The following is a 24,316-nucleotide window of genomic DNA, read 5'->3' on the forward strand; positions in this document are numbered from 1 at the left end:
TAGGGATGGCTCTGCCACCGTGCACTGCCAGCAACGCAGAGCCCTAACATTATGCTCTCTCATTGCTTCTGTAGTGACTGAGAAATGCAGTAAACACAGTACAGTACTGAATCATCAGCACCCCTTCCTTCAGCCCCTTGAATTTTCCACTTAGGTTACCCAAATTACTGTCCAGGATTGTCTCTGCTTCCCCTATGAATGGACAACCCAAGGTAGCACGGCTTCTGGCCATATAAACGTGCAGAAACATTACCTACTGTCAAGGATATCAAAGCATGAGGAGGGAATCCATTGTTTATTTGTCTGTCCTGTTAGTACCTGCTTGTTCCTGTCTTGATAGAAAGAAAAAAATTTAGAAAGAAAGAAAAGAGACTAACATGACATCTTACTTTCTAATCTCTTTACTTACCCTCTCTTCAGAACAAGTCACTTACAAAACCTTTCACCGTTAATCCCCCAAAGAAAGAAGTGACTATTTAAAAGAACAGTTCCCTGAAATGGTCTGTGATCCAGCTGTCATCTAAGGATTGATCTTGGAGGTGCTGAGCATCCTCACCTCCTGCACTTTGCAGGATTGAGCCCCCAATCATCCCATATAAACTGCATCATCTTTTCAATATAAACTGCAAGCTCCTTGAAGCAGGGATTTTCTTCCTCTGTGTTTTGTACAGGGCCAAGCACACTGATGGCACATAATAAATCACAATTAGGCTTCCTCAGTTTTCATTTTCAATCTGACACTGCTTCTCATTGCAAGAGAGGAAGCTCATTACTTTCTCAAAGCAGGCGCAGCACTTTACAGTTAGGACGTAAGATCAAGTGCAGTATTAGTTCAGTATTTGCTGCCCCTTGTGCAAAGCTACCTCATTATCCACTCTCAAACCCCTCCTCATAATTCTTCTTTGCCGTGATCCATTGTTTACTTGACAAAAAAATTGACAACTGTTCGGCTCCTGGAGTGCTGTGACTACTGCCTATCACTAGCATTGTTTCCTTGTATTCCCTTATCTGCCCGTATCTATCTGTTGTCTCTTTTCTTATATTTAGATTGTAAGTTTCTTGGTGACAGAGGCTTTTTGTTCTGTGTTCATACAGTGGCTAGTCTAGGGATCGGCAATGTTTGGCAAGCAGCCCGCCAGGGTAAGTCCCCTGGCGGGCTGGGCCGGTTTGTTTACCTGCCGCGTCCGCAGGTTCGGCCGATCGCAGCTCCCACTGGCCACAGTTTGCCACTCCAGGCCAATGGGGGCTGCGGGAAGTGGTGCAGGCTGAGGGATGTGGTGGCCACCGCTTCCCGCAGCCCCCATTGACCTGGAGAGGCAAACTGTGGCCAGTGGGAGCTGCGATCAACCGAACCTGTGGACGCGACAGGTAAACAAACCGGCCCAGTCCGCCAGGGGGCTTACCCTGGTGTTCCGCGTGCCAAACGTTGCCGATCCCTGGGCTAGCACAACGGGGTCCTAATCCATGCTCTGGCTCCTCATAGACTTTTAGGTCAGATGGGACCACCATGATCATCTAGTCTGAATTCCTGCACATTGCAGGCCACAAAACTTCACCCACTCACTCCAGTAATAGATGCATAACCTCTGACTGAATTACTGAAGTCCTCAAATGATTTAAAGACTTTAAGTTAAAGAGAATTCACCATTTACATTAGTTTAAACCTGCAAGTGACCCATGCCCCATGCTGCAGAGGAAGTCGGAAAAAAACTGCCGATCTGACCTGGGGGAAAATTCCATCCCGACGCCAAATATGGTGATCAGTTAGACCCTGAGCATGTGAGCAAGACTCACCAGCCAGACACCTGGGGAAGAACCTGTAGTCACTCAGAGCCCTCCCCACTAATGTTCCCTCTAACTTTTGACAGGCCATGTGCGCAAAAAATTTCTTCTGTGCAAATTTTTGAAGCAGAGTTCAAATTTGTACGCCATGAAGCAAATGCGCCCAAGCGAGTAAAATGCTTATACATTTAAAAAGTTTTAATTTGCAATTTGTCAATTTATATGGGTTTTCAGATAGAGACATCATAAGTAAAAAAAGAAAAACAATAGTTTGTTTTAAATTTAAAATTTTCCTAAAAAATATCAATAAATGATTATCAGCAAAGAATAAGATGTAATTACAAATGCATTTTAATTTCCTTATTGGTCAAAATGTCAAAGACTGCTAAACTAACCTTACTGTTTTTCCCTGCAATCTTTTTCATTTGCCCATTCAATATAAACTCTGTCCAGATCTATCAGTCCTCCATCGAACTGGTAACTCTTAATACACATCAGCATGTCCAAATGATCTACAGTACTTGTAAACGATTCCATAATTTGTTTTTTAGAGTGTTCATTAAGCTAAAGCCATACTCACAGTCTGCACTTTGATGCTAGGAATGTTCCTCCAATATCCATCAACTTTGCAAGATCCTGAAACTGTTCATTCTGGTGAGCAAATGTCACCATATCCGGGAAACTTAAAACCAATTGGCTTTTGATTCTTTCGGCTACTGCAAACTTGAAGTCATTGTACTGACTGACTATAACAATCTCTTCAGCAAGAAAGTCTTTGTATTTTGAACATAGGGATTTGACCTGATGAATTCCAAAATTGAAGTCACACTTAACTATTGCTGCCCAATCAAAAGCGGACGACTCCTGGACTTCATCCTCTGGAAACCTGTCTGCCAAATGTGCACACAAGATGTTTATGAAAGTTATTATGGAACTGGTATCAATTTCATTATTTCCTTGAGAGCTCATATCTAAGAGAGCCTTAACTTTGTCACTTTGAATCCATAAGACTGAATCTCCAAGGTACTGTCTTCTGATCTTGCTCAGTTTACCTCAGGCAAGGTGAAATGCTTCAAGAGGTGTAAGACCCCGTTTCTGGAGCAGTGTGGATAGTGAAGCCAGCTCTGACAAAACATCATTCAAACCTTCTAATGTTATTTGGTATTCCATGGTATTCAGCTTTTTGTGGCAGTATTTAGAAACTGGATCAGTATCTTTGTCTTGCTCAAAAATATTCCAGAAGAGGATTATAGTTGCGAATAATTGCTCGAAGTGCAAAGTGCCTCGATAACCAGCGCACTTCATTGAGTGGGCTGAAAGCCACTGACTAACATTCAGAAGCATCCACTATTTCCTGAAATTTGCATTTTCTTCTGGATGACCGACAGAACACCATGTAGACAGTTCTCATTAAGGTTTCAATGTCGCTTATTAGCTTGACCTCTTTCCATGCATCGGAAATCCCCAAGTCTTCCCGGTGTGCAACACAATGTTGCTGGACTAAGTGTGGAATATCATGTTTCAGCTGAGCCACCACGCCATTGAGTTTGCTCAACATCATGGAGGCACCATCAGATGTGAACATCACCATTTTCATTAGATCAAGTTGGTGTTTTTTATAAAACTCTTTGATTGCAAATGGCCATGCATCTGAAGAAGTGGGGTTTTTACCCACGAAAGCTTATGCTCAAATAAATCTGTTAGTCTTTAAGGTGCCACCGAACTCCTTGTTATTTAAAGTAGAGTATCAAGTATCTGTTAAGGGATATATCAGTGCTTTCATCAACAGCTAGAGTATGAAACTTTGTCGATGCTATTTCATGCACGAGGTCATTTTGGACAGTTGATAATTTCAAGAAATTCAAAAGCATAATTTTTACTTCTCCAGCTTGATGGTAGAGGCACATACTTTTCCATATGGTCATTAACATCCTAAACAGAAAGCACTGAACTGTTCATTTTAATAGCCAACAACACACTGTCAATAAGTACCTTGATTTCTTCTGGGTTTGAGCGCTTGCGTTCAAGATTAATTTGCCTCCTCTGCTTTTCAGCTGGACTTTCAAGAATCATGCTAAGCAATCCGCTCCATAAGGAAGGGTTTTTGTTTCTAAGTCTTGTTACACCATCTATATGAGACTTACTTGACAGATGACGCTTTAAGAAATCCAACTTCCATACATCGTTCCGCATTCTTCCTGTTGAAAATTCTCTCGAAGCTCTGGCATCTCGACATTATACACAAACCACTCCGTTGTCCTCATCATATGTGACTATTTCATGAAGTTTAACAAGTATTACACTATGTGACTTCGGTGTAACCGTCTCTATAGTCTCATCCAGCCATCCAGATTTAAATGAAGTCGCTGTTCTTTTACGCTTTAGACCTCTAAACAGTGACATTTTGGGATTGATTTTTTTACCAGATTTATTTAAAATTAATACTTCTATTATATGGCTACTATTTCAATGTGCTTAACAGTGTGACTCGACAAAAGGGCAAACGGGAGATCATTCAGATCAGGATACCGGAAGTTTGTGCACAGCTCCGATCACGTCCATGCTTCTGTGTCAAAAAAACATGGGAAAATGGTAAAACATCACGTGTAAATGTATGAAGTCCAATGCCTTTGAAAGATGTCAGTCACAAAAACAACACGTACTTTTGTTCATTTCTGGGAAATCGTTGCAGTTCCTTAGCAACTACGGCCAGGCATTTTGACTTATTCACACATACTTGAGTTTGTACACAGCCAAATGAACACACTACAAGGAGATGTGTGGGTCCCGACCGTCCTGATGTGATCATGTTCCACGTTCAAAATACTGGTGGGGAAGGATAGCTTGGTGGTTTGAGCATTGGCCTGCTAAACTCAGGGTTGTGAGTTCAATCCTTGAGGGGGCCATTTGGGATCTGGGGCAAAAATCGGGGATTGGTCCTGCTTTAAGCAGGGGGTTGGACTAGATGACCTCCTGAGGTCCCTTCCAACCCTGATGTTCTAGGATTTATTCTATGATTCAATGCCCTCCTTTCCCTTTTGCCAGCTAGTAGAATCTGGCTGTGTTGATAGATGGCGGGCGAATAATGTCAAAAGTCACCCGTAAATAGGGTGACCAGATCGCAAGAGTGAAATATCAGGACACACTGTATGAGCGCGGGGGGGGGAGGTAGAGACCTCCCCTGCCCTCCACTCCCTGAACCCACTATGCCCAGAGCCCTCCTACATTTCCACCACAAATGCACAGTGCTGTGTACACCACCACCCCTGCCCAGCACCCCCCAGCCCACAGCCCCACCACAGCTGCCCAGCACCCCACACAGAACCCCCCACTCGCTAGTTTCCCAATACATACAGATTTCTCCTCCCTCCCTCCCAGTACCCTTCCCCACAGACCCACCACCACAACTAAACAATGCCCCACACAGACCCCACTGCCCAGTGCCCTGACACACACAGATCTCCCCCCCATCCAACACCCCCCAACAAGCCCCCACTGCCTAGCACCCCGAAACACACAAACCTCCCCCACTGTCCAGCGCCCTCCATACCCTCACAGCCCAGCACCCCACCACAGACCTCCCAGACACTCACTCCATCACGCCCTGCCCCCTTCCCTGGCCACACTCACCAGCCCTGCTGGGAGGTCTCTGGCCCCTAGGGTCAGAGCAGCACGGGGGGAAGCAGTGTCTCCAGACTCTCCACGTGCTGTGCCTGCCACAAGCGTGAGCTCCATGGCTCCTGTTGGCCAGGAAAAGGGCCAATGGGAGCTGCCAGAGCCACAGAGCAGGGCTTGCAGGTGCTGGCAGCACACAGAGACCATAAAAGCCAGCAGGTCCCTCTGTCTCCTAGGGTTGGGTCGGGTCGGGGGGGGGGGCGGAGAGTTCTCTGCCCTCTGCTGATGCCTGCAAGCCCCGCCCCCGCAGCTCTGATTGGGCAGGAGGGAGCCGGTGCAGCACACTGAGACCCCCTCCGCCTCTGTGCCTAAGGGCTGCCCGCACTGCAGGCTCCTGCTGGCAGGCGGGCGCTCCACGGGAGCTGCCCCAGGAAGCACCGCCACGCCAGCCCCAGGACTTTGGCAGTGTTGGTGAGTGGTCCCTGATTTTGGGACAAAGGGTGTCCTGACCGATGTGCAGTCGGGACGCGGGACAAACGTGCGCGCGGTGTTTTGCCGTGTGAGCAGGGTTTAGGATCTGTGTGCGTGCACAGTTTAGAGAGAACAGTGCTCCCCACTTAGTATCCCATCACCAGCCATTGGAGCTATTGCCTCTAGCAGTCACAGATCAGCTACATGTCATTATAGGCAGTCTCATCATACCAGGGCTTAAATTCTCAGAGAGTATTTCCTGGAACCCCACCCACGCCATTCGGGGTTCAGGGCTTCAGCTGTGGGGCAGGGGGTCTCAGGGCTTTAATTCAAATTTAAATTCCTCTGTTCAATCTAGCGCATTTCTGAAGCAATTTTTTGTTGTTGTTGCAAAGATCTTCTTCTGCCTGATACAGATTTGACTGAGCCAGACAACCTGTGCAGATGACCAACATCTAATGTTGGATAACCACTTCTCAAGCTGATGCTAAGGGATGTGTTGGGGAGCTAGCTCAATGGTAGAGCACTTGCTTAACACGTGAGAAGTAGCGGGACTGATGCCCACATTTCCCAGGTGCTTTAGTTACATCACTCAATAAACTACTGGAAGGTGTTCTGACACTACGGTGATGAGGGAGATATAAGAGCCTGAACAGAATAGACATTAGTATGGATAGTACAACATGCTGGGCAATCCCAGACCTCATCCTGCTCCCCCACAGAGATCCCCAAATACCCTTTGTGGGAGGCGGGGTCTAGTGACCCTTCACCATATTCCAGTGCTGTATCGCAATGGGATGTACTGGCATAGCGCCTCGGGCATGAAGATGAGGTTTCTACCCCAAGCAAATTACAATCCAGTTGCTGCTGTTATGAATTATTCATCCAGCACCGACAGCATGCCAGGTGCTGCGCCAGCATCAGGGTGTCATGCCACCCATTGTGCTGGCTCCCTACACTGCACATCGGGGGACACCATCTCCCTCACACTGGGCCTCCTGACCTTTGTGGCTCCAGGGAGGGTGCAGCGGCCTGGGCCTGTGGAGGGACGGGAATGGAGGGACCAGGTGTTCAGCTGCCAGCCAACACATCTCCCACCCGGGTGGGGTGGGGGGGGGGGCAGCCGGCTGGTTCCATCGCCCACCTGCATCCCGGGAGGGGGCGGGGGAGAGCGAGCCGTGGAACGCGGTGGAGCCAGCCGACTCCACTCCTTAGCGAATCGCTGCCGGGCTTAGATCCGAGCTGGGATCGCGCAGCCAGTAGGTCGGAGGCTTACATTCGCGCGCGCTTCCTGCTGGAGCCTGAGCCGCAGCCGCCCTCCTTGCTGTGGTGCCTTGGGGCTGCTGGGGCCGCAGGGAAGCGGCTCGAGCGGGAGGCGGCGGCGGTGCAGGGTCTGCAGGAGGAGCCGGTAAGGGGCTGGGTCCTGGGAGGCGGTGGGAATAGGGCCCAGGGCTGGAGCAGGCCCCACCGCCCCTATTCCTGGGGCTGGCAATCAGAGCTCCGCGGCTGGTGCCGGGGCTTTCTTGGGCAGGCTGGGGAATCCAGCGCCCTGGCGCCTGTCCCTCCCCCCGGGGAACGTCTTCCACCCTCTTCTCCAGAGCTTGCTGCGGCGCGCGTTTATCGCTTGCTGGGATGTCGTCCGTCCCCGTCCCCCGTGGGGCTCGCGCCCCTTGTCCTGTTTCAAATCTTGTGCAATTCATGGCCCCTGCTCTGCCCGTCTGGAATTGCACGATAAATGCAATCGCTGAAGCATTCCTAGCCGCGAAAGGGTTAATTAACAGCGGGTGTTTAGCCGGTGCCAGAGAGCCTTCCTTGTATTATGCAGGTTTTATGCTGATGCTTTTGTCACCAAACAGGAAGGAACAAAAAAAATAAATAAAAAATCCAGGGCCGTGGCCCTGGGGTCATGCTGGGGCATTTGTTTTTGTTTTGCAAAGGGGGCTTTGAATAGCTGTCATCTGGAGCTTATGGTGACATCTGAAAACGTGAGAATTGTTGCAGCATATAGCAAATTGCCCTCTTTGCTGTGAAGCTTGTGTGTATGGCACCATTTCTGGGAAAGAGCCCTGGACCCCTCTTTGGCTCCCCCATAGTAAACCCTAGTATCGCGAAGAGGGCATTTTGCGCTCAGGAGGAGCAGTTCCTGACCTACACATCTGTCAGGGGACGTGACCAGCCACTGGCTGGAATATGGAATGAACTGGGGGCCAGATCAACAGACTTTACCCTGGCTGTGAAATGTTTCTGATAGCTGCTTTATTTCCACCCCACAGTCAGCTGCCATTCAATAACAGATTTATTCTTGTATATATAGTGTGGGATGTTTGTAAAGTGCTTTGAGATCTATTTGAATGAAAGGCAGCGAATGTGTGGAAGACCATTATGGAGCCCTTTTATTATTAGTCCTAGAAATACTTGTCAAGTGCATTCATAGGGAATGCATGAGAAGCCTGTAAGTGTAAATTTTACATTGGAGCAAGAGAATATCCATAGTGGCACAGCTCACAGATCCATCTAAGGTGGCATCCCACCTCCACCAGTGGCCAGTACCTGAAGAGAGAGGCTGAAAACCCCCTCTGAAGAGTCCAAGTAATTTTTCAGTATTGTACAAACAGATAGGGATTGTTCTTGAACCCTGTATGCCTTGCAGCAGGGCTTTTCAATGACCTGTATCATTATGTTAACTTTAACCATAAATATTTATAGCTACTTAAACTATTTAGTTGTCCTAATTTGGGTGGGGAAGGAATGGATGACTTACACACAGTCCTGGTCTGGTTTCTCCCCCAGCCCCACGTAATGGGTAACCTCTGCACTCACTGTAATGAATGACTGCTGCAGGCACTGAGCACCTTTGAAAACTCAGGAAGTATTTCTCGCTTTGGTGACCTACTGCTGCAATGAATGCCACAGACTCCTAAATCCAATTCTCAAAAATAATTGAAACTCGTAAATACTTGTGAAAATTTTACCTGAAGTCTTTTGTTCAGTTGGCTTTACACTTGTTGCCCTTCAGTTCATGGTCACACCCTTTATTCTCAAATAACACAGAGTAAACAGGAACTACTAGTTTTCCCCTCTATCCTTACTCTTGCATACCTCAATCTAGTTCCATCTAATTCTTCTTCCTGGTTTAAGTAGCCTTAATAATCTTTGTGATCCTTCACGGTGTATGGATCCCTCCATTTTGCTAAGCTCTTTCGTTGCCTGTTTCTGAACCTTTTCAATGCTATCTTTAACCAGCATTGGACAGAGGGCCCTCCATATCTGGATTGATATTTGTTTGTCCTCCTTGTCTTAAGACTCCCAAGCATTCCACTTTAAAAAAAAAAAAAAAAAAACAAACACAACACACAGCAAAAAACCCAAACTACTGTGTTCCGGGCAGATATCTTAATTGAGTTATCCATGAGGAGTCATTTTCCCCCCAGGATCCGGCAGGTTGGGGATCTGACATCAGTCAAAGAAATGTAAGGTTGGAAAGGACCTTGAGAGGTCATTTAGTTCATCCCCCTGCAATAGGACCAAATTTAACTAGACCACCCCTGACAGGTGTTTGTCTAACCTGTTCTTACAAACCTACAATGATGGGGATTCCACAATCTCTCTTGGAAGCTTATTCCAGTACTTAGCTACCTTTATGGTTAGAAACTTTTCATAATATCTATCCTCAATCTTCTTTGCTGCAGATCAAACCAGTTATTTCTAGTCCTACCTTCACTGGACATGGAGACACCACATTCCTTTCTTATAACAGCCTCTAACATATTTGAAGACATATCAAGTTGTCCCCCCACCCCAGTCTTCTTTTCTCAAGACTTAAAAAAAAATTATACATCTTTAAAAACCCTTCCTCATAGGTCAGGTTTTCTAGAACTTTTGTTGCTCTCCTTTGGACTCTCTCCCATTTCTCCACACCTTTCTTAAAATATAGTGTCCCAAAACTGGGCACAGTACTCCAGCTGAGGCCTCACCAGAGTCAAGTAGAGTAGAACAGTTACTCCCTGTGTCTTACATATGACCCTCCTGGTATTACATCCCAGAATGTTAGCCTGGTTATCTTTGTCATTCTGCTTTACTCAACAGTTATTCAAATTTTCTTACTTAGAAAATGTAACTTGCACTGCAGTATTTTTCTAACACTAATTTGAAAAGGCTCCTTATCTTGGGGTCTGTTCTTCCAGTAATGCATGCAGTATGCTATAGATCTGGCCCTCATCCCCATATAGTTGTTATAATGCTTCATACTTGCACAGTACCTTCCATTCAAAAATCTCTAAGCACTTAAACATTACACACACAAGCCTCTGTGAGATAATCATCATCCCAATTTTACCTATGGGGAAACAGAGATGAAATGACTTGCCCAAAATAAGATGGGAGGTTTTACACATCACCCATTTCCTAGAACTGCACCTTAAACACAAGGTTATCCTTCTGTCTGTTTTATGGTAAGTACCTCTATGGCCCTCATCACTGCAGCTTCTCTGAACGTCTCCAGCTCATGACAAATAGTAGCGATGATGAGCTACAACCAGAGAGGGAGATCTGGGCTCAGATTAAGATCCCCAGAAAGACAGGCTAGACTACGTATGAAGATGCCACACCTGGGCTGATGCATGTCTGCACTTGGGGTCCGTATCAATGCAGCTACTCTTGCAAAAGTTAGGCATAATCTAAAACCTAGAGAGAGCTTCTCTAGCAGCAGGGTAACCTCTTGGACTCAGTTGGAGTCGTGCTGCTGTAACTAACAGGAGAACTTTGCCCTTCATCTCTTCCCCCTTGGCTGATACATGTTTGTCTCTACTCTGTGCAACTTTATGTCCCATTAGACACAATAGAGTGGTACTAGTCAGCATGCCTCCATCACTATTAGTTACTGGTTAGAAGGCAAGCAGGCTAGTTTCCTTAGGCTCCCGTGAGAGCAAGTTGCCCTTTCACAGGCAAAGAAACAATAGCGTCTGCTGCTTCCAAGCAGTGCTTTCTCTTTTCCTCTCCTTGTTTTGGGCTTTGCTTTCTTCTCCCCTTTGCTTCCTGCCTGCGTATCACTTTACACAACAGGAAAAAAAAATTGGGTTGGCAGTTCCCATAGGTGAATCCCACCTTTCCCATAGAATGAGTGGCTCTGAGTTCTCTCCACTGTTTCTCCAGGGGTGGGAGATGCACATGCCCACAGAAATAAGTCTTTATCCTTCTTGAAATAAACTTAGTGCTGGCCTGTTCGAATTCCATGTCAGACTGTAGACAGGTGCCATCCCAGAACATCCTGCCCATGACCTGGGGAGGTCTACTGCGCACCCTGCTTCAGTTTCCCTCCAAATTCCCAGAATAATCCAGTCACACCCATAGCCTTTGAAACAATATTCCCCTGACTTGGGGGTCTAACTTATTAAATGTCATTCAGCTTTCCAAAGGGCCCCTTTCTGCTCACCCCTCAGATTCAAGGTCTCCCAATCCTCCTTCTTGGGACTGTTTTCAGTCCTGGCCTGTAGACTCTCTGCTGTAGTTTAGCTATTCACAGCCCCCACCTAGGTTCTTCCACTAGCCTGGCTTTGGATCCTCTTTTGAGTTTCCCACACAGTCAACTAATCAGTCTCTTGCTTCTCCCAGGTGAGTGTAATAACCCCAAACACCTGTCTGTGTTGGCTAGGAGACACTGGAGCCTTGCCCCACTCACTCTGCAAAGCTCCTGGTCACAGACCCTTAAAGGAACAGTGTTCTGGGATAGCCCTAGGCCTTTCCTCTCCCCAGCACTAACTGCTCTGGGGATCATTTTTGTCTCTTCCAGTGATGGCTTCATTTTTCTTCCCTGGACACATGGAACAGGGTAGCTACATTCTTTGGCCTTAAAGGACCAGTATCCCCTTACAAGGACAAAAGGTCTGCCTCCTCAGTTGAGAGAGGGGCCACAGAGCCCAGAAAACAAGAGTTTGTAAGACACCAAATGATCAACCAGGAATGGGATGGGGGAGGGGGGTCAAAGGTTCAAAATGCAGGGGACTGGGCTAGATGACCTCTTGAGGTCCCTTCCAGTCCTACACTTCTATGATTCTATGGGGGAACTCTGGATCACCCAGCAGAGAACCCTGGACAGCCCCTACTGCTCCATGAAGGCTCCAGAGGAATGCTGCCCAGAGACAAGTAGGAACTGAAAGTAAGCAACACAGTCACAGAGAATCTCCCTGTCGAGCTTCCTCTTCCTGGATTGATGGAGGCCATCTCAGCCAGTGCCAGGAGGAGACTGATGAGGTGTTCCTGTGACTTTGTGTGGTCCTGGACACCGAATGCGTACAGCTCGGGAGAGTGAAATCTTCTCTTTAGCCAGAGAGCAGTAGCAACACAAACTCCACCATGCTGCCTAGTTAATGTGCCTTAGCCCAGTCCTGGAGGTCCCTCTTCTGGGGTGAGAGCAGTTCAGGCCCCATGTATCCATTTGACCTTTGGCTTTTCTTCCTGGCCTGAGATTGTTGCTGCTAATTGTGTTGGAAGGGTTTGCAATGTAGATTCCAGTTGGTATCCCCTAGGCTGGGATTTCCAAAGGAGCCTAAGACAGTTAGGTATCCAACTCTCATTGAAAGGTAATGGGATTTGGATGGATGAGTCCCTTAAGCTCCTTTGAAAATATCATCCTTTGTTCTCAAGTTTAGTATCATTGGCGAGGGGCCCACAATATTCAGTTCAGTTTCTGGGTCTGTTGGACTGGGAGTGGGGTTTGAACCCACCTCTTAAAAATTAGCCTCTGCATTAATACCTCTTCCTTTGCCTTTCAGCTATGGCTACGCCCAACTCCCTCTTGTGGGCAGTTGATATCTTTGGGAGGGTTTACACTCTTTCTACAGCCGGCCAGTACTGGGAGCTCTGTAAAGACAGACAGCTGGAATTCAAACGAGTCTCTGCTATCAAACATTGCTGCTGGGGAATAGCTTGTGATCACCAGGTATATGCCTACGTATTCTCAAGTGATGTTCCAATCAGATACCAGGAAGAAACTTATGAGAATCAGGTATGTAAAGTCATGAGCACATCTGTTAAACTTGCCATGTGCTTTTCAGAGAGGGTTGGCAGTGAGAGATCTGGTTACTTGTCCAGACTGATCTGTGGTCCAGTAGTAAGGTTGGTTGTTGTGTAATGTGTAAATGTAAGAGCAGACAAGAGGAACCTCATATTTGGGGTTCAAAGTGAATGTGGCAGCTAGGGAAGGAATCCCTAGCTTTGGGTGGAGTTCTCCCTTCTCTGGGTACTGTGAACCATCCTGAGTGTTCAGGGATTGTATTTATTTATTTATTCATTTGTTTTAATCCCCGATGCGTATTTCTGAAGAGCAGATCCTAAATGTCCCCCTAAATCCTTCCTCTTTCTTCCCCTTGAAAATAGTGTCCTCTTGAGCACCGGCCATCCCAGTTGGGGGTCATTCAGTCTCTAAGTCTGATGTTTTAGTTCCATCAGTGAGCAATACCCGTTCCCTTATGAAAAAGTCACGTGGAACTTAACACTAACAAAGCCTATAGAGTTATTTAGATAATGTTTTCATTTCTATAGGTTAAAAAAAAATTCCCCAGATACAATTCCCTATTAAAATCAACCATGTCTTTTTAAAAAAACCTGTAAAAAATGTTATTGTCACATTTTATAGGGCTTCTCTGTAACGGATGTTTCAACAGAGTGAATTCATTAATTGCTTTTCTTAAAAGAAACAAACAGCCCTCCCCCCCAAACCCCCCCCCACTTCATATACAGTATTTAGTAAAATCATTCTAGAGCTACAAACAAAGGATTTTTTTCTCGTTTCTCTTGCTTTCTAAGGTATTACTAGATAAATGTAGTATAGAGTGCTGTGTTTATATTTAAGCAGGGGAAGGCATATTTTCCTGACCTTTTTATATTTTGTCTAACATTGATATAATTATGCATTGTATCTTATGGAATGTATTTTAGAACATTCCTCCTTTTATGAAAACATTTTAAATGATCTCAGTTAAATATGCGTTATCTGGGTTGTAAATTGTGCGTTCTTCCCTTTGTTTGGTCTAAACCATGAAAAATAGAAATCGGAGATGTGAAACTTTTCTGTGGGAACAAACTAAAAAAGTCATAGCTATCAGACCTTGAATAATGGATAAAGAATGTGCAAAGGAGTTTAGCCTAATAATATTGTATACACTATAACCAATATTGAAACATCTTGAATCGTTTACGATCTTTGCACATAAGAGGTCTTACACCAGACAAGGGAGTGGCTGTGGACTAGCCCAAGGTCACTGAGGGAGAGCAAGTTGGGTAAAACTTCGTGGCAATTTTATTTGATTAAGGTTCTTTGTTGTGGGGATTTTTTTGTTTTGTTTCTTTTTAAAGCACTGGGCTGTGTGTGGTCCTTCAAAATTTTTATTATTATTATGTAAGTGAACTTGGGCAGGTTTGACAGCATTGGAAACCAAAGTCAGTGTAGAGAGCAACGTGGCAGGTCAGCTTCTGACCTGGGGGGACACCTCTAAGGATCAATCAAAAGTATGTGAATATCCCCACCTACAGGGCAAAACTTGAAAGTGTTGTTACCATAGAAACCCACAGTTTACTGCCCTTTCTTATGCTGCATCAGATGCTGTGCCAAGCCCATGTAACATTTATAGTTGAATTCTGTTCAGTCAGTGTTCAGTCAGTTTTCAGTCTAAGACATCTATGGTAGGGGTCTGTGGACTGCAGGTTGAATTTCCAAAGGGGTCTGCACCTCAATTTGAAATTTTTTGGGGGTCTGCAGATGGAAAAAGTTTGAAAACCACTGGTTTATTTCATTAGGAGAACTGGTGTAAGCTAAACGAGCAAAAGAATTGCTGTTATTCGCTGTATCTCCACTAGGAGGGTTTACTGGTACAGACGTGTACCTGGTTACGCAAGACCCGACTTTCGCAAATTGAGCTGTAGCTCACGAAAGCTTATGCTCAAATAAATTGGTTAGTCTCTAAGGTGCCACAAGTACTCCTTTTCTTTTTGCGAATACAGACTAACACAGCTGTTACTCTGAAACCTGGAAAAAGTCCCGTAAGCTAGAAATAAGAGGTTGTTTATTATTGTTGTTTTTTTGCGTAACAGTCGGGTATACGTTTCTGACTGATGCAAAATTCGAGTTATGCAAGGCGTTCCGGAACGATTGCGTAACCCGGGGAGTGTCTGTAGAGGAATACTGGCAAACCCTTTCTAGGGTAGACAAAGTCTTAGGGTATGTCTATACTGCAATTAAAAACTCGCAGCTGTACCGTGCCAGCTGACTTGGGCTAAGGGCCTGTTTAACTGTGGTGCAGATGTTTGGGCTCGGGCTGGAGCCCAGGTGCTAGGACGCTGCAAGATGGGATGATCAGAGAGCTCAGGCTGCAGCCCAAGCCCAAACATCTACACCACAGTTAAACAGCCCCTTAGCCTGAGCGCCACAAGCCCAAGTCCACTGGCACGGGGCAGGCATGTGTTTTTAATTGCATTGTAGACATACCCTGAGTCACCTTTCCATTAGGAATTGGACTAAGGCCCCATAATCCATGGCCACTTGATGGCTGTCTGATGTGGTGGCCTTTATTGGCTACCAGGCCGAGCTGAACTTGGACCAGTATGCTAGAAATGAAATGCTGCAGACGGTCCCCCAATCAATAATGCTTTCTAGTATGTGAATGGGAACACTTGATGGTGCATCTTATTGTTTATTATTCCATGATCTTTGGTAATAGAGTGAACAATTGAATGGCATCAATTAGAATGACACCCACCACATGCTTGTAAAATGAAGAGAAGATCGTGCATTTGCCTGCAGTAACTTTCCCCTGTAGCGTTATTCAGTGTAATTGTAGCCATGTCAGTCCCAGGATATTAGACAGACAAGGTGGGTGAGGTAATATCTTTTATTGGACCAATTTCTGAAGGTGAGAAAGACAAGCCTGAAGAAGAGCTCTGTGTAAGCTCGAAAGCTTGTCTCTCTGATCAATAGAAGTTGGACCAATAAAAGATATGATCTTGTCCTCCTTAGCACTGGCATTAAAGGAAGGACACACTCTTTAAAGAGTGTATGAGCCAGTAGCTGGTATCTGAAAGATACTCCCTCCAAAGATATTAGCCAGTAGCCAGTGTTTGGATGCCTTCTTGTTTCCCGAGTGGATCATTTCTCTTGAGGTGTGGAACATCTGAACATCCCCGAGGCCCCCAAGGTTACATGACCTTAAAGACTTGACCTGTGCAATTTTTCTCCTTTCTGGCAGCGTTGGAATCCGGTTGGTGGCTTTTGTGAGAAATTAATGCCCAGTGATCGCTGGCAATGGAGCGACGTGAGCGGGCTAAAACATCAGCAGCTTGACAGTTTCACACTGCCATCGCCGCACTGGGAATGGGAGTCTGACTGGTATGTGGATGAAAATATTGGAGGGGAACCAACAGAGAAAGGGGTAGGTGAACAATACCGGCAAGGGATCCATTCTGGGAATCCACTCTGTAAAAGTAGAGGCACCTCCCATCTTCCCACAGCTGGGAATGGAGATCGCTATAGTATAGTGTTGAAGGCATCTTTTTCAAGGGCTGTTGAAACCAAAGGGAGTCTGTCCGTTCACTTCAACGGGCTTTGGATCAGGCCTTGAAGTGCTAGCAATTGGATGCTGTTATTCACTATAACATCTTTATTATAACAAAAGTAAAATGCTTTTCTGTATCTTATTTGTCCTGTATGCATTGCGCAGAGGAGTTGAGAAATAGTTCATGAATGTCTATAGAGTTAGGAGATAAAAGCCCCTATGTATGTGCAAAGTAATTTGTATTATGTTTGTAGGAGTGATCCTTGTGAAGAATTGTTCTGAGCTACTATTTACTGTAGCCATCTGCTCCCAATCTTTATGAAAGGAACCTCTGTTTTTAGGGTTGGACGTATGCCATTGACTTCCCAGCTACCTACACAAAGGATAAGAAATGGAATTCCTGTGTCCGACGTAGGAGGTGGATCAGATACAGGAGATACAAGTCACGAGACACTTGGGCAAAGGTCTCTTTCTATGTTTGTTTTTTTATTTATTAACGCAAGTGTATATGAACGAAGTGATGACATGAGAGTGGGGAAGTTTGCACTGCTGTCACTGTGGTGTGTGCTGTCAGCAAAGATAGGACCTTGGACTCTGCAGCTGCTGATCTAGCACCTCTCTCAAGCATTACAAATTCAAGGCTGGAATTTTTCAAAGGAACATAAGGAAATTAGGTGCCCAAATCCCATTGAAATTCAGTTGGATTTATTTTAGGTGCCTTTGAAAATTTCCACCATAGCTTTGAATTTTTTTTCTTTTCTAACATAAAGCACTTCAATCCAGCCCTCAGATCTTTGTCTGGGATATGACATGTGTTGATTCACAATCTTGTGTATGGAGACATAGGCAGAGAGAGGAATTCTGATCACTTGTCCACAGGCAGCTAATGCTACGTGATGAAAAAACATGCTCCATTTTTAACAGGACTTTTCCCAGTACATGGCAGCCATTTGGTGTCAGTCCACTCGCTGTCTGCCCTACAGGCATGTGTGATTGCTGTTTGCATGCACTAATGAGAGTACACACAAAAACATAGATTATTTATTTTAGTGACTGTAATGCTGGATTGACAGGTGTGGGAGCAAAAGTCTATGGCTTTACATAAGAACAGCCCCAGCAGCAAGAGTGCAGGCTTCTTCCATGCTGCTCCACAAATGTGGCCCCACCCTGTCTGATCTGAAGAAGCATCCATGAGTGAGAGAGGGAGTCCATCCTCTATGCCTAACCATTTGGCATCCAGGTGGTGGCTTTGTGATGCAAAGATTTGTCTGCTAGAAAATGAGATAAGTCCCTCATACCAGAGTGCACCAAATAGCCAGCAGGTATATGTGGGGTCAGGTCTCCTTCTACTTCTGCTCTCTAAATTTTTCTCCCTCTCTTTGCTTTAGATAACATCCCATGATGATCCTAATCAGTTGCCAGATCCTTTCAACGATATCTCCATTGGAGGATGGGAAATCACTGACGAGCCCATGGGCCGGTTATCGGTCTGGGCGGTGTCCTTACAAGGAAGGGTATAACTTGTGTGTGTGTGTGTGTGTGTGTGTGTATTCCTTATCTGCAGTGGTTTTGTAGCCATGTTGGTCCCAGGGTATTAGAGAGACAAGGTGGATGAGGTAATATCTTTTATTGGGCCAACTTCTGTTGGGGAGATAGACAAGCTTTGGAACTACACAGAGCTCTTCTTCAGGGCTGGGAAAGGTACTCTGAGTGTCACCACTAAATACAAGGTGGAACAGATGGTTTAGCATTCGTAGTTAACACATATTCTAAGAGACCTTTCAAGGTGAAGTGGCCCATTAAAACCTCTGTCATTAGGCAAAAAGAGGATGTTAATGGGTCACAGGTAGTTGTACTGAGGCATCAATCCAGTTTCTTTGGGCTTGACTACACTTGCAATAAAGGAGCCCCGGGCGCACTGGCTCACTACCTGTCCACACTGGCAAGGCACGTAGAGCGCTCTGACTCCGCGGCTACAGCGCTGCTGGTACTCCACCTCGGTGAGTGGAATAACGTTTGCTGCGCCCCCGCTGGAGCGCCGCAGCGCCAGTGTGGACGAGGTGTTGCATTACTGCGCTCTGACCAGCCTCCGGAAATGTCCCATAATCCCCTTAAGTCAAGTGGCCACTCTTGTCATTGTTTTCTGAATCACTGTAGGAATGCAGAAATGCCCTTTGAAAGCTCCATTTCTGACAGTCGGCTGCTTATCTGCTCTGAGACAAAGCAAGCCATTAGTGTGGAATGCTGTGTGTGGGAGAGAGGCGCAGGGGGTGACGGGGGTCTGCTGCTGTCTGCACTTACAAGACAGCATACTAACATGCTCTCAGCCCCCCAAAATCCACTCTCTCTCCCCCCATATACACACAACACACACCCTGTCACACTCCACCCCACCCCACCCCCCCATTTGGAAAGCACGTTACAGTCACTTGCATGCTAGGATAGCTGCCCATAATGCACTGCTCCCAATGCTGCTGCAAGTGCCGCAGATGTGGCCACACCAGCGTGCTTGAAGCTGTCAGTGTGGACAGACTGCAGCGCTTTCCCTGCTGCACTCTACGAACGCTGGTTTAACTCAAAGTGCTCTGCAAGCGTAGCCATACCCTAATATTAAGACCATGATTTTTAGTATCTAGCAAAGTTATGAATTTGAGCTCCCAGGTTCATCTTTTGAAGGTGTTGTGCAGGTTTCCATTGAGGACAAGGACTGAGAGGTCAGATATGGAGTGATCATTTTGTGAAAAATGTTCGCCCTTTAATGTGGTGTTTTTTTTTCTTCTATCATTTTTATGTGAGAGTTCATTTGAGAGCATAGTGATTGTTTGGTTTTACCCTTCTAGTTGTTTTTGGGGCATTTAGTGCATTGGATGAGGTACACCACATATGACAGACATGTGTAGGACCTGTGCTTCTTGGAAGGTGTGTTGCAGGTAGGTATTTATCATCATAGCAGTGGAGATATACCTGCAGGTTTTGCATCTGTTGTTATGGTAAGGGTCTGGTACCACTTTGCGTTGATGGGTCCTGGTCCATAAGAAGCTTGCTTCTGGTGATGAGGTTGCGGGGATGGGGGATGATATCTGAAGGCCAGATCACAATTGACTAGGTGGCTGTGAATCTCAGTGTTTAAGCCCAGACAGATGTGCTGCAAGCTAAAGCATTGCCTTCATACGCTAGTCAGGATCTTTGCTGTTTGGCACGGCTGACAGGGGACATGGAAATAGAACTCTTTCTGTGATAGGCTGTTGACTGATGCTGCTTAATATCAAAATAGAGAGGGAAAGTTTAGAGGTGCTGTGTCATAGGTGAGTGTTTCTTCAGTGTGGAAAAATGAACCCATAGAAAGGATCCAATTTTGCTCACCCTTTCTTGCGTTGAATAGGGAAAGGGAAAAGTTCAGCTTGCTTAATGGGTTAAACCTTCCTGAGCTGTCAATAGGGTAGTCTTGGAATGCAGCCTTGGCAAGGTTTTACTCTGTATAATATTAAATGACAAAAAGAGTATGTATCTCCCATCCTGTTCTTAGGCCCACAATGAAGTCTGTTTTATCCTTCCCCATGCTGTAAGGATTTCCATCCTTCACTCTTAGGTACATGTCTTAGCTGCCATCCTTCTAGCCATGGTCTATCCCTAACTTGTGTCTTAACAGGTCTAGAAGTAACTTTAGATGTTTGAGAGAGTGTAGACTAGTGGCTATAACAAATACTCTTAGGGTCTACTCACATTTTTCCACTGACTGGCTGTGTAGCATTGGGCAAGTCACTTAAAAAACCAAAACTCCCTGTGCCTCAGTTTCCCCATGTGGAAATGATAGCTCCCTGCCTTACAGGCTTATTTAATTAACATTAAAGTGCTTTGGGTTCCCCAAAGTGGAAGTCCTGCCAAAGCAAAATGTTGTTAATACATGTGGGGCTGTGCTCACTGTCCACCACAAGGAGAGAATATCAGCCTAAGAATGCTCTGTGCTCTCTCCATATTGAACCTTCCCACCAAGTTCTCTCAAACATAAGGTGGAGAAACACATGTGAGAGACCAGGACTGGGAAGTACAAAACCCTTGAAGTGGCATGTTCTCTCTGCTGTTTGTAAATGTTGGGCTGGACACCATCAAAGGTTATGAAGGTGGTGAGGTATTGGCCCTTACACAAACGGTGTCTGTCTAAATGGATAGCTCATTACAGTTAATGCCAAATCATGACTTTTTATGTATAGCAGTAACCTGGGTGTGTGAATGCTGCATATTTTCCTAAGGAAGAAGGATTCTTAGCATACGATTCAATGGTTCTAAGTTTATTTAATGTGCCTTGAATTATATTTAACTGCTCCGAATGTTGAAAAACCACACAGATCGTGTGGTAAGAGATCATGGGCCCAGTCCAAATTGGCTTGCGTCATAAAAGCTAGTCTATAGAAAAGCCTCCTCCCTTGATACACAGGGAAATGGTCTGCAGCTGTATAATCTACTCAACTAATGCCACTTAAAGGTGAGAGTTCAAATGCTATAAAAGGAGCCTTGGCTAGAGAAGAATGGTTCTCTCCTTTCTGTCAGGCTGGACATCTGTTTGCCCGAAAAGTTCTGATTGTTTATATTAGGGTAGCATTTTTCTAAGGCTTTTGTGTCTATCCTAGGTATGGTATAGAGAAGACGTTTGCCACCACAATCCAGAAGGCTCCTGGTGGTCCTTAATAGCCACCCCCGGAGAAGCAGTACAGATCAGCTGTGGACCATATGACCTCCTATGGGCAACACTTTGGGAGGGGCAAGCTATTGTGAGAGAAGGGATTGATAGAAATAATCCTCAAGGTAAAACCCCATCCTGCCATGCAGGGAAGTCGCTTTGATTTGTAGAGAAAACAAGAGGCTAATGAACAATGTCTCCTTGTTTTACTTGGCAGGAATTTCTTGGACAATTGTGGAACCCCCAAGCTCTGAAAATGGGATCCTGCACATCTCTGTGGGTGTAAATGTGGTGTGGGCGGTTACTAAAGACAGAAAAGTAAGAGGCCTGGAGCTACATTTCTGGTTCTCTTCCCTGTACATTTACAGTATGTTATTCTTCTATGCAAGCTTATGAAATGTCAGTGATTTGGGATCTCTTGCTCCCTTTGCTGGATAAGTTCCAGTGCCCCAAAATTGCAGGTGTGCTCTGTGGCTCTTAGTGACTGAACCACCAAGAGGCATACGGGTGTGTGAATGTCTCTGAGAAGGCTGCTCAGTCACTCTCCCAGAACAGAAATAGGTTCCAGCTTGACAGCATGCTGCTGCCCATTTAGGATAATGTTATACACAATAGGCCAAACTCAAGTCAAGCAGCAGCAAATGAGTGTAAGAGGAAGTTTCACAACCCAAGGCTGGGACTCCTTTACAGCTGCTCAGTGATGGTTGTCATGTATTACATCTGAACATGGCCAGTAGAGTGGCATGTAGCGATAACGGGGATATGAAAAGAAACTGGAGGCAAGGAGCAAGGCACAGTGTGGAATTCACAGTGAAGAATACAGAAAGGCCTAGACTGAGAGATGTACAGCCATTTCCCCTGCTGTGGTTTTTGAGCCCCCTGGAAAGAGTGAAAACTGCTTATTTCACACAGGCATCTTGATTGTCTCTAGCTGATGATCACTGGTACAGATTCAAAGCTTGGAAATATATACCAGTCCCAAAACCAAAATGCCTTTTCACCAAAGAGTTTATAGCCCCAGCACACTGTGAAATAGGCAGGTTCGGTAGTCAGAATAGGTAAAGCATTAGTCTCCAGCCTTGGGTGATAAAGTCTATTGTGTATTTCTAAACCTGGTGATTAGCAAAATACTTGACCGTATAAAGGTCACCAATCCCTCCATCTAGTAGTGCTTTCTGTTACTGATCCAGGACAGAATATAGCAAATCCCACCTATGGGAACAAGGCAATATTCAGTCCTTACTTTATACTTTATAACAAAACAAAACAAAAATTATGGTTCAATCTTGGCTTCTTACCTAGGATGCCCATGTATGTGCATGTGTTTGCTCATTGTGTTTACAACTTCAAGTCTCTGTGCAAATCCCAGATAGTCTGTTGTTCTGATGACAATAAACCCTCTTTACCTATATTATACTGCATGGCTGACTAATAACAAATATCTGCTGTACTTGGAAAAAACTCACTGGTTCTAAGCACCAACAGAGTGTAATTATCTCAGGTTCTTACTGCAAATTAGTAGTTTCCAGGGTTTATTGATGATAACTTTATTGAAGTTAAATAACAAACATGAGGTCCCTTATTAGTACAATACAATAGCATGTATAGCTTAAGGCTTGTCTAGACAGGGACTTTATACCGGTATAATATAGGGGGTGAATTTAAAGCTCTGTAGTTATACCAGGATAACTCCCTGTGTGGGCACTCTTAGTCCAATATGAGTGTCTTTTTCCAGTTTAGTTTATGTTGTTTTGGAAGTGGTTTAAATTAAGACATAAGAAGTTGGTCTTTTTCCGGAATAAGAACATCCACACACACTTATACTCGTATAATTAAACTGCTATAGCTATACTAATGTAACTGGAAAAATCTCTCTCGTGGACAATCTTTTAGATGTTTTTTATTTGGTAAAGAATGAGGTAGAACCAAGCTAATCTAATAGGAGATTAAATACTTGGTATGTTTTGATTATTTAAAAATCTAACCACTATTTAACAAACAACTTCTAAAGTAAACACAGCCTATTCCTTTGGACTTAATATAATAAAATGTCTAAAGCCCTTGAAAAGCTTGGTGAGATGACTTGGAGGTAGTTAGGCGCCTTTAGTAGTTAGGGGCCTTTAGATGTGATAAAAGCCATCCTACAATTGAGATATAAAAGAATGAATTTTCCCATGCACCAGAGAAACTCTCATTCTGAGGGGGAAGAGATGGGGAACTGGCTGGCTCACCCTTGTCAGCTATTTGCTCTCTAACTTCTCAGAGAAGTTCTCCTTACAGAAATTATGGAACTGCCTCTCATTTATACCATCCTGGCACTCTAAGGGGCCTTAAAGTGGGTGTGTTACATTTCCTTCCACCGTAAGGCCTGTTTGCACTGCCAGAATGGTGTAAAGGGGCCATAGTGCAAATGAGAATCTGATCGCTTCTCCCTCATTCCTAAAGCAGCTCTTTAGTATTGAAGTTCTCATAGTGTATTAGTAACTTTTGAAAGTGTTAGCTAGTAAAAACTGTTGCTGGGATTTTGAAACCCAACTGCCAAGGGGATTTTAGGAACCTAACTCTCTTAGGTCCCTTTTCAGGGTAGGATTGTCAAAGCTGTTCTGGATAACTGCCCTGTCTGAGGTGCATGCCGGTGTATGCTGTGCTGCCCCGAGGGAGGTGATAGTGCAGCCTTGGGAGTTTGGAGTTCTATTCCCCACTCTGCCACTGACTTGCTGTATCACCTTAGGCAAGTCTCTTAATGGCTCAGTGCCACAGTCTGCAAGATGCTTTGGAAGCCTCAGACCAAAGGCACTACTGAAGTATTATTGGTTGCTCAAGGCCACGTGGCAATGGCAGAACTGAGAATGAGACGCAGGAGCCCTGGCTCCCAGCCACGACTTTAACCATTTAACTGTCTCCCTGCTAGTACCATAGTTCAAAACTTGGATTTTAACTTGTGACAGGTGTGGTTCAGAAGAGGTGTGAACTCGCACAATCCATGTGGCACCAGCTGGATTGAAATGGTTGGAGAAATGATGATGGTAAACGTAGGCTTAAATGACCAGGTAAGGCAGCGGAACACCAATTGTGTGAACACATGAGCATGTTTAGACTCCTTCTGTAGGATCACTGTTCAGCTTTGCGGTCGGAATACACGCGGGGGACGCCAGGATGTTCAGTCCAACAAGGGGCCCAATTGCCTGAACGGCCAAAAGCCACATGAGGCACTGGGGGTTTGCAA

General features: G+C 45.2%; 1 protein-coding gene across 2 annotated transcripts in view; it reads left to right on the forward strand.

Moving 5' to 3' along the window:
- Positions 1-7,182: 7,182 nt before the first annotated feature.
- The window catches only part of TECPR1 (tectonin beta-propeller repeat containing 1), a 38,911-nt gene continuing 21,777 nt past the window's right edge, over positions 7,183-24,316 (forward strand). Inside the window, exons 1-8 of one of the 2 annotated variants that reach the window (XM_084641408.1) lie at positions 7,183-7,276; positions 12,639-12,871; positions 16,107-16,289; positions 16,754-16,876; positions 17,801-17,926; positions 21,041-21,215; positions 21,308-21,408; positions 24,039-24,140. In XM_084641408.1, the coding sequence (XP_084497534.1) occupies positions 12,641-12,871; positions 16,107-16,289; positions 16,754-16,876; positions 17,801-17,926; positions 21,041-21,215; positions 21,308-21,408; positions 24,039-24,140 (1,041 nt within the window). In that variant the 5' untranslated portion in view covers positions 7,183-7,276; positions 12,639-12,640. Of the gene's footprint in view, positions 7,277-12,638; positions 12,872-16,106; positions 16,290-16,753; positions 16,877-17,800; positions 17,927-21,040; positions 21,216-21,307; positions 21,409-24,038; positions 24,141-24,316 lie in introns of those variants that run through there. The other variant, XM_084641409.1, reaches the window with a different exon arrangement.

This window comes from Lepidochelys olivacea (assembly GCF_965140295.1).
Source record: "Lepidochelys olivacea isolate rLepOli2 genome assembly, chromosome: 10".
Classification (NCBI taxonomy): domain Eukaryota; kingdom Metazoa; phylum Chordata; order Testudines; family Cheloniidae; genus Lepidochelys; species Lepidochelys olivacea.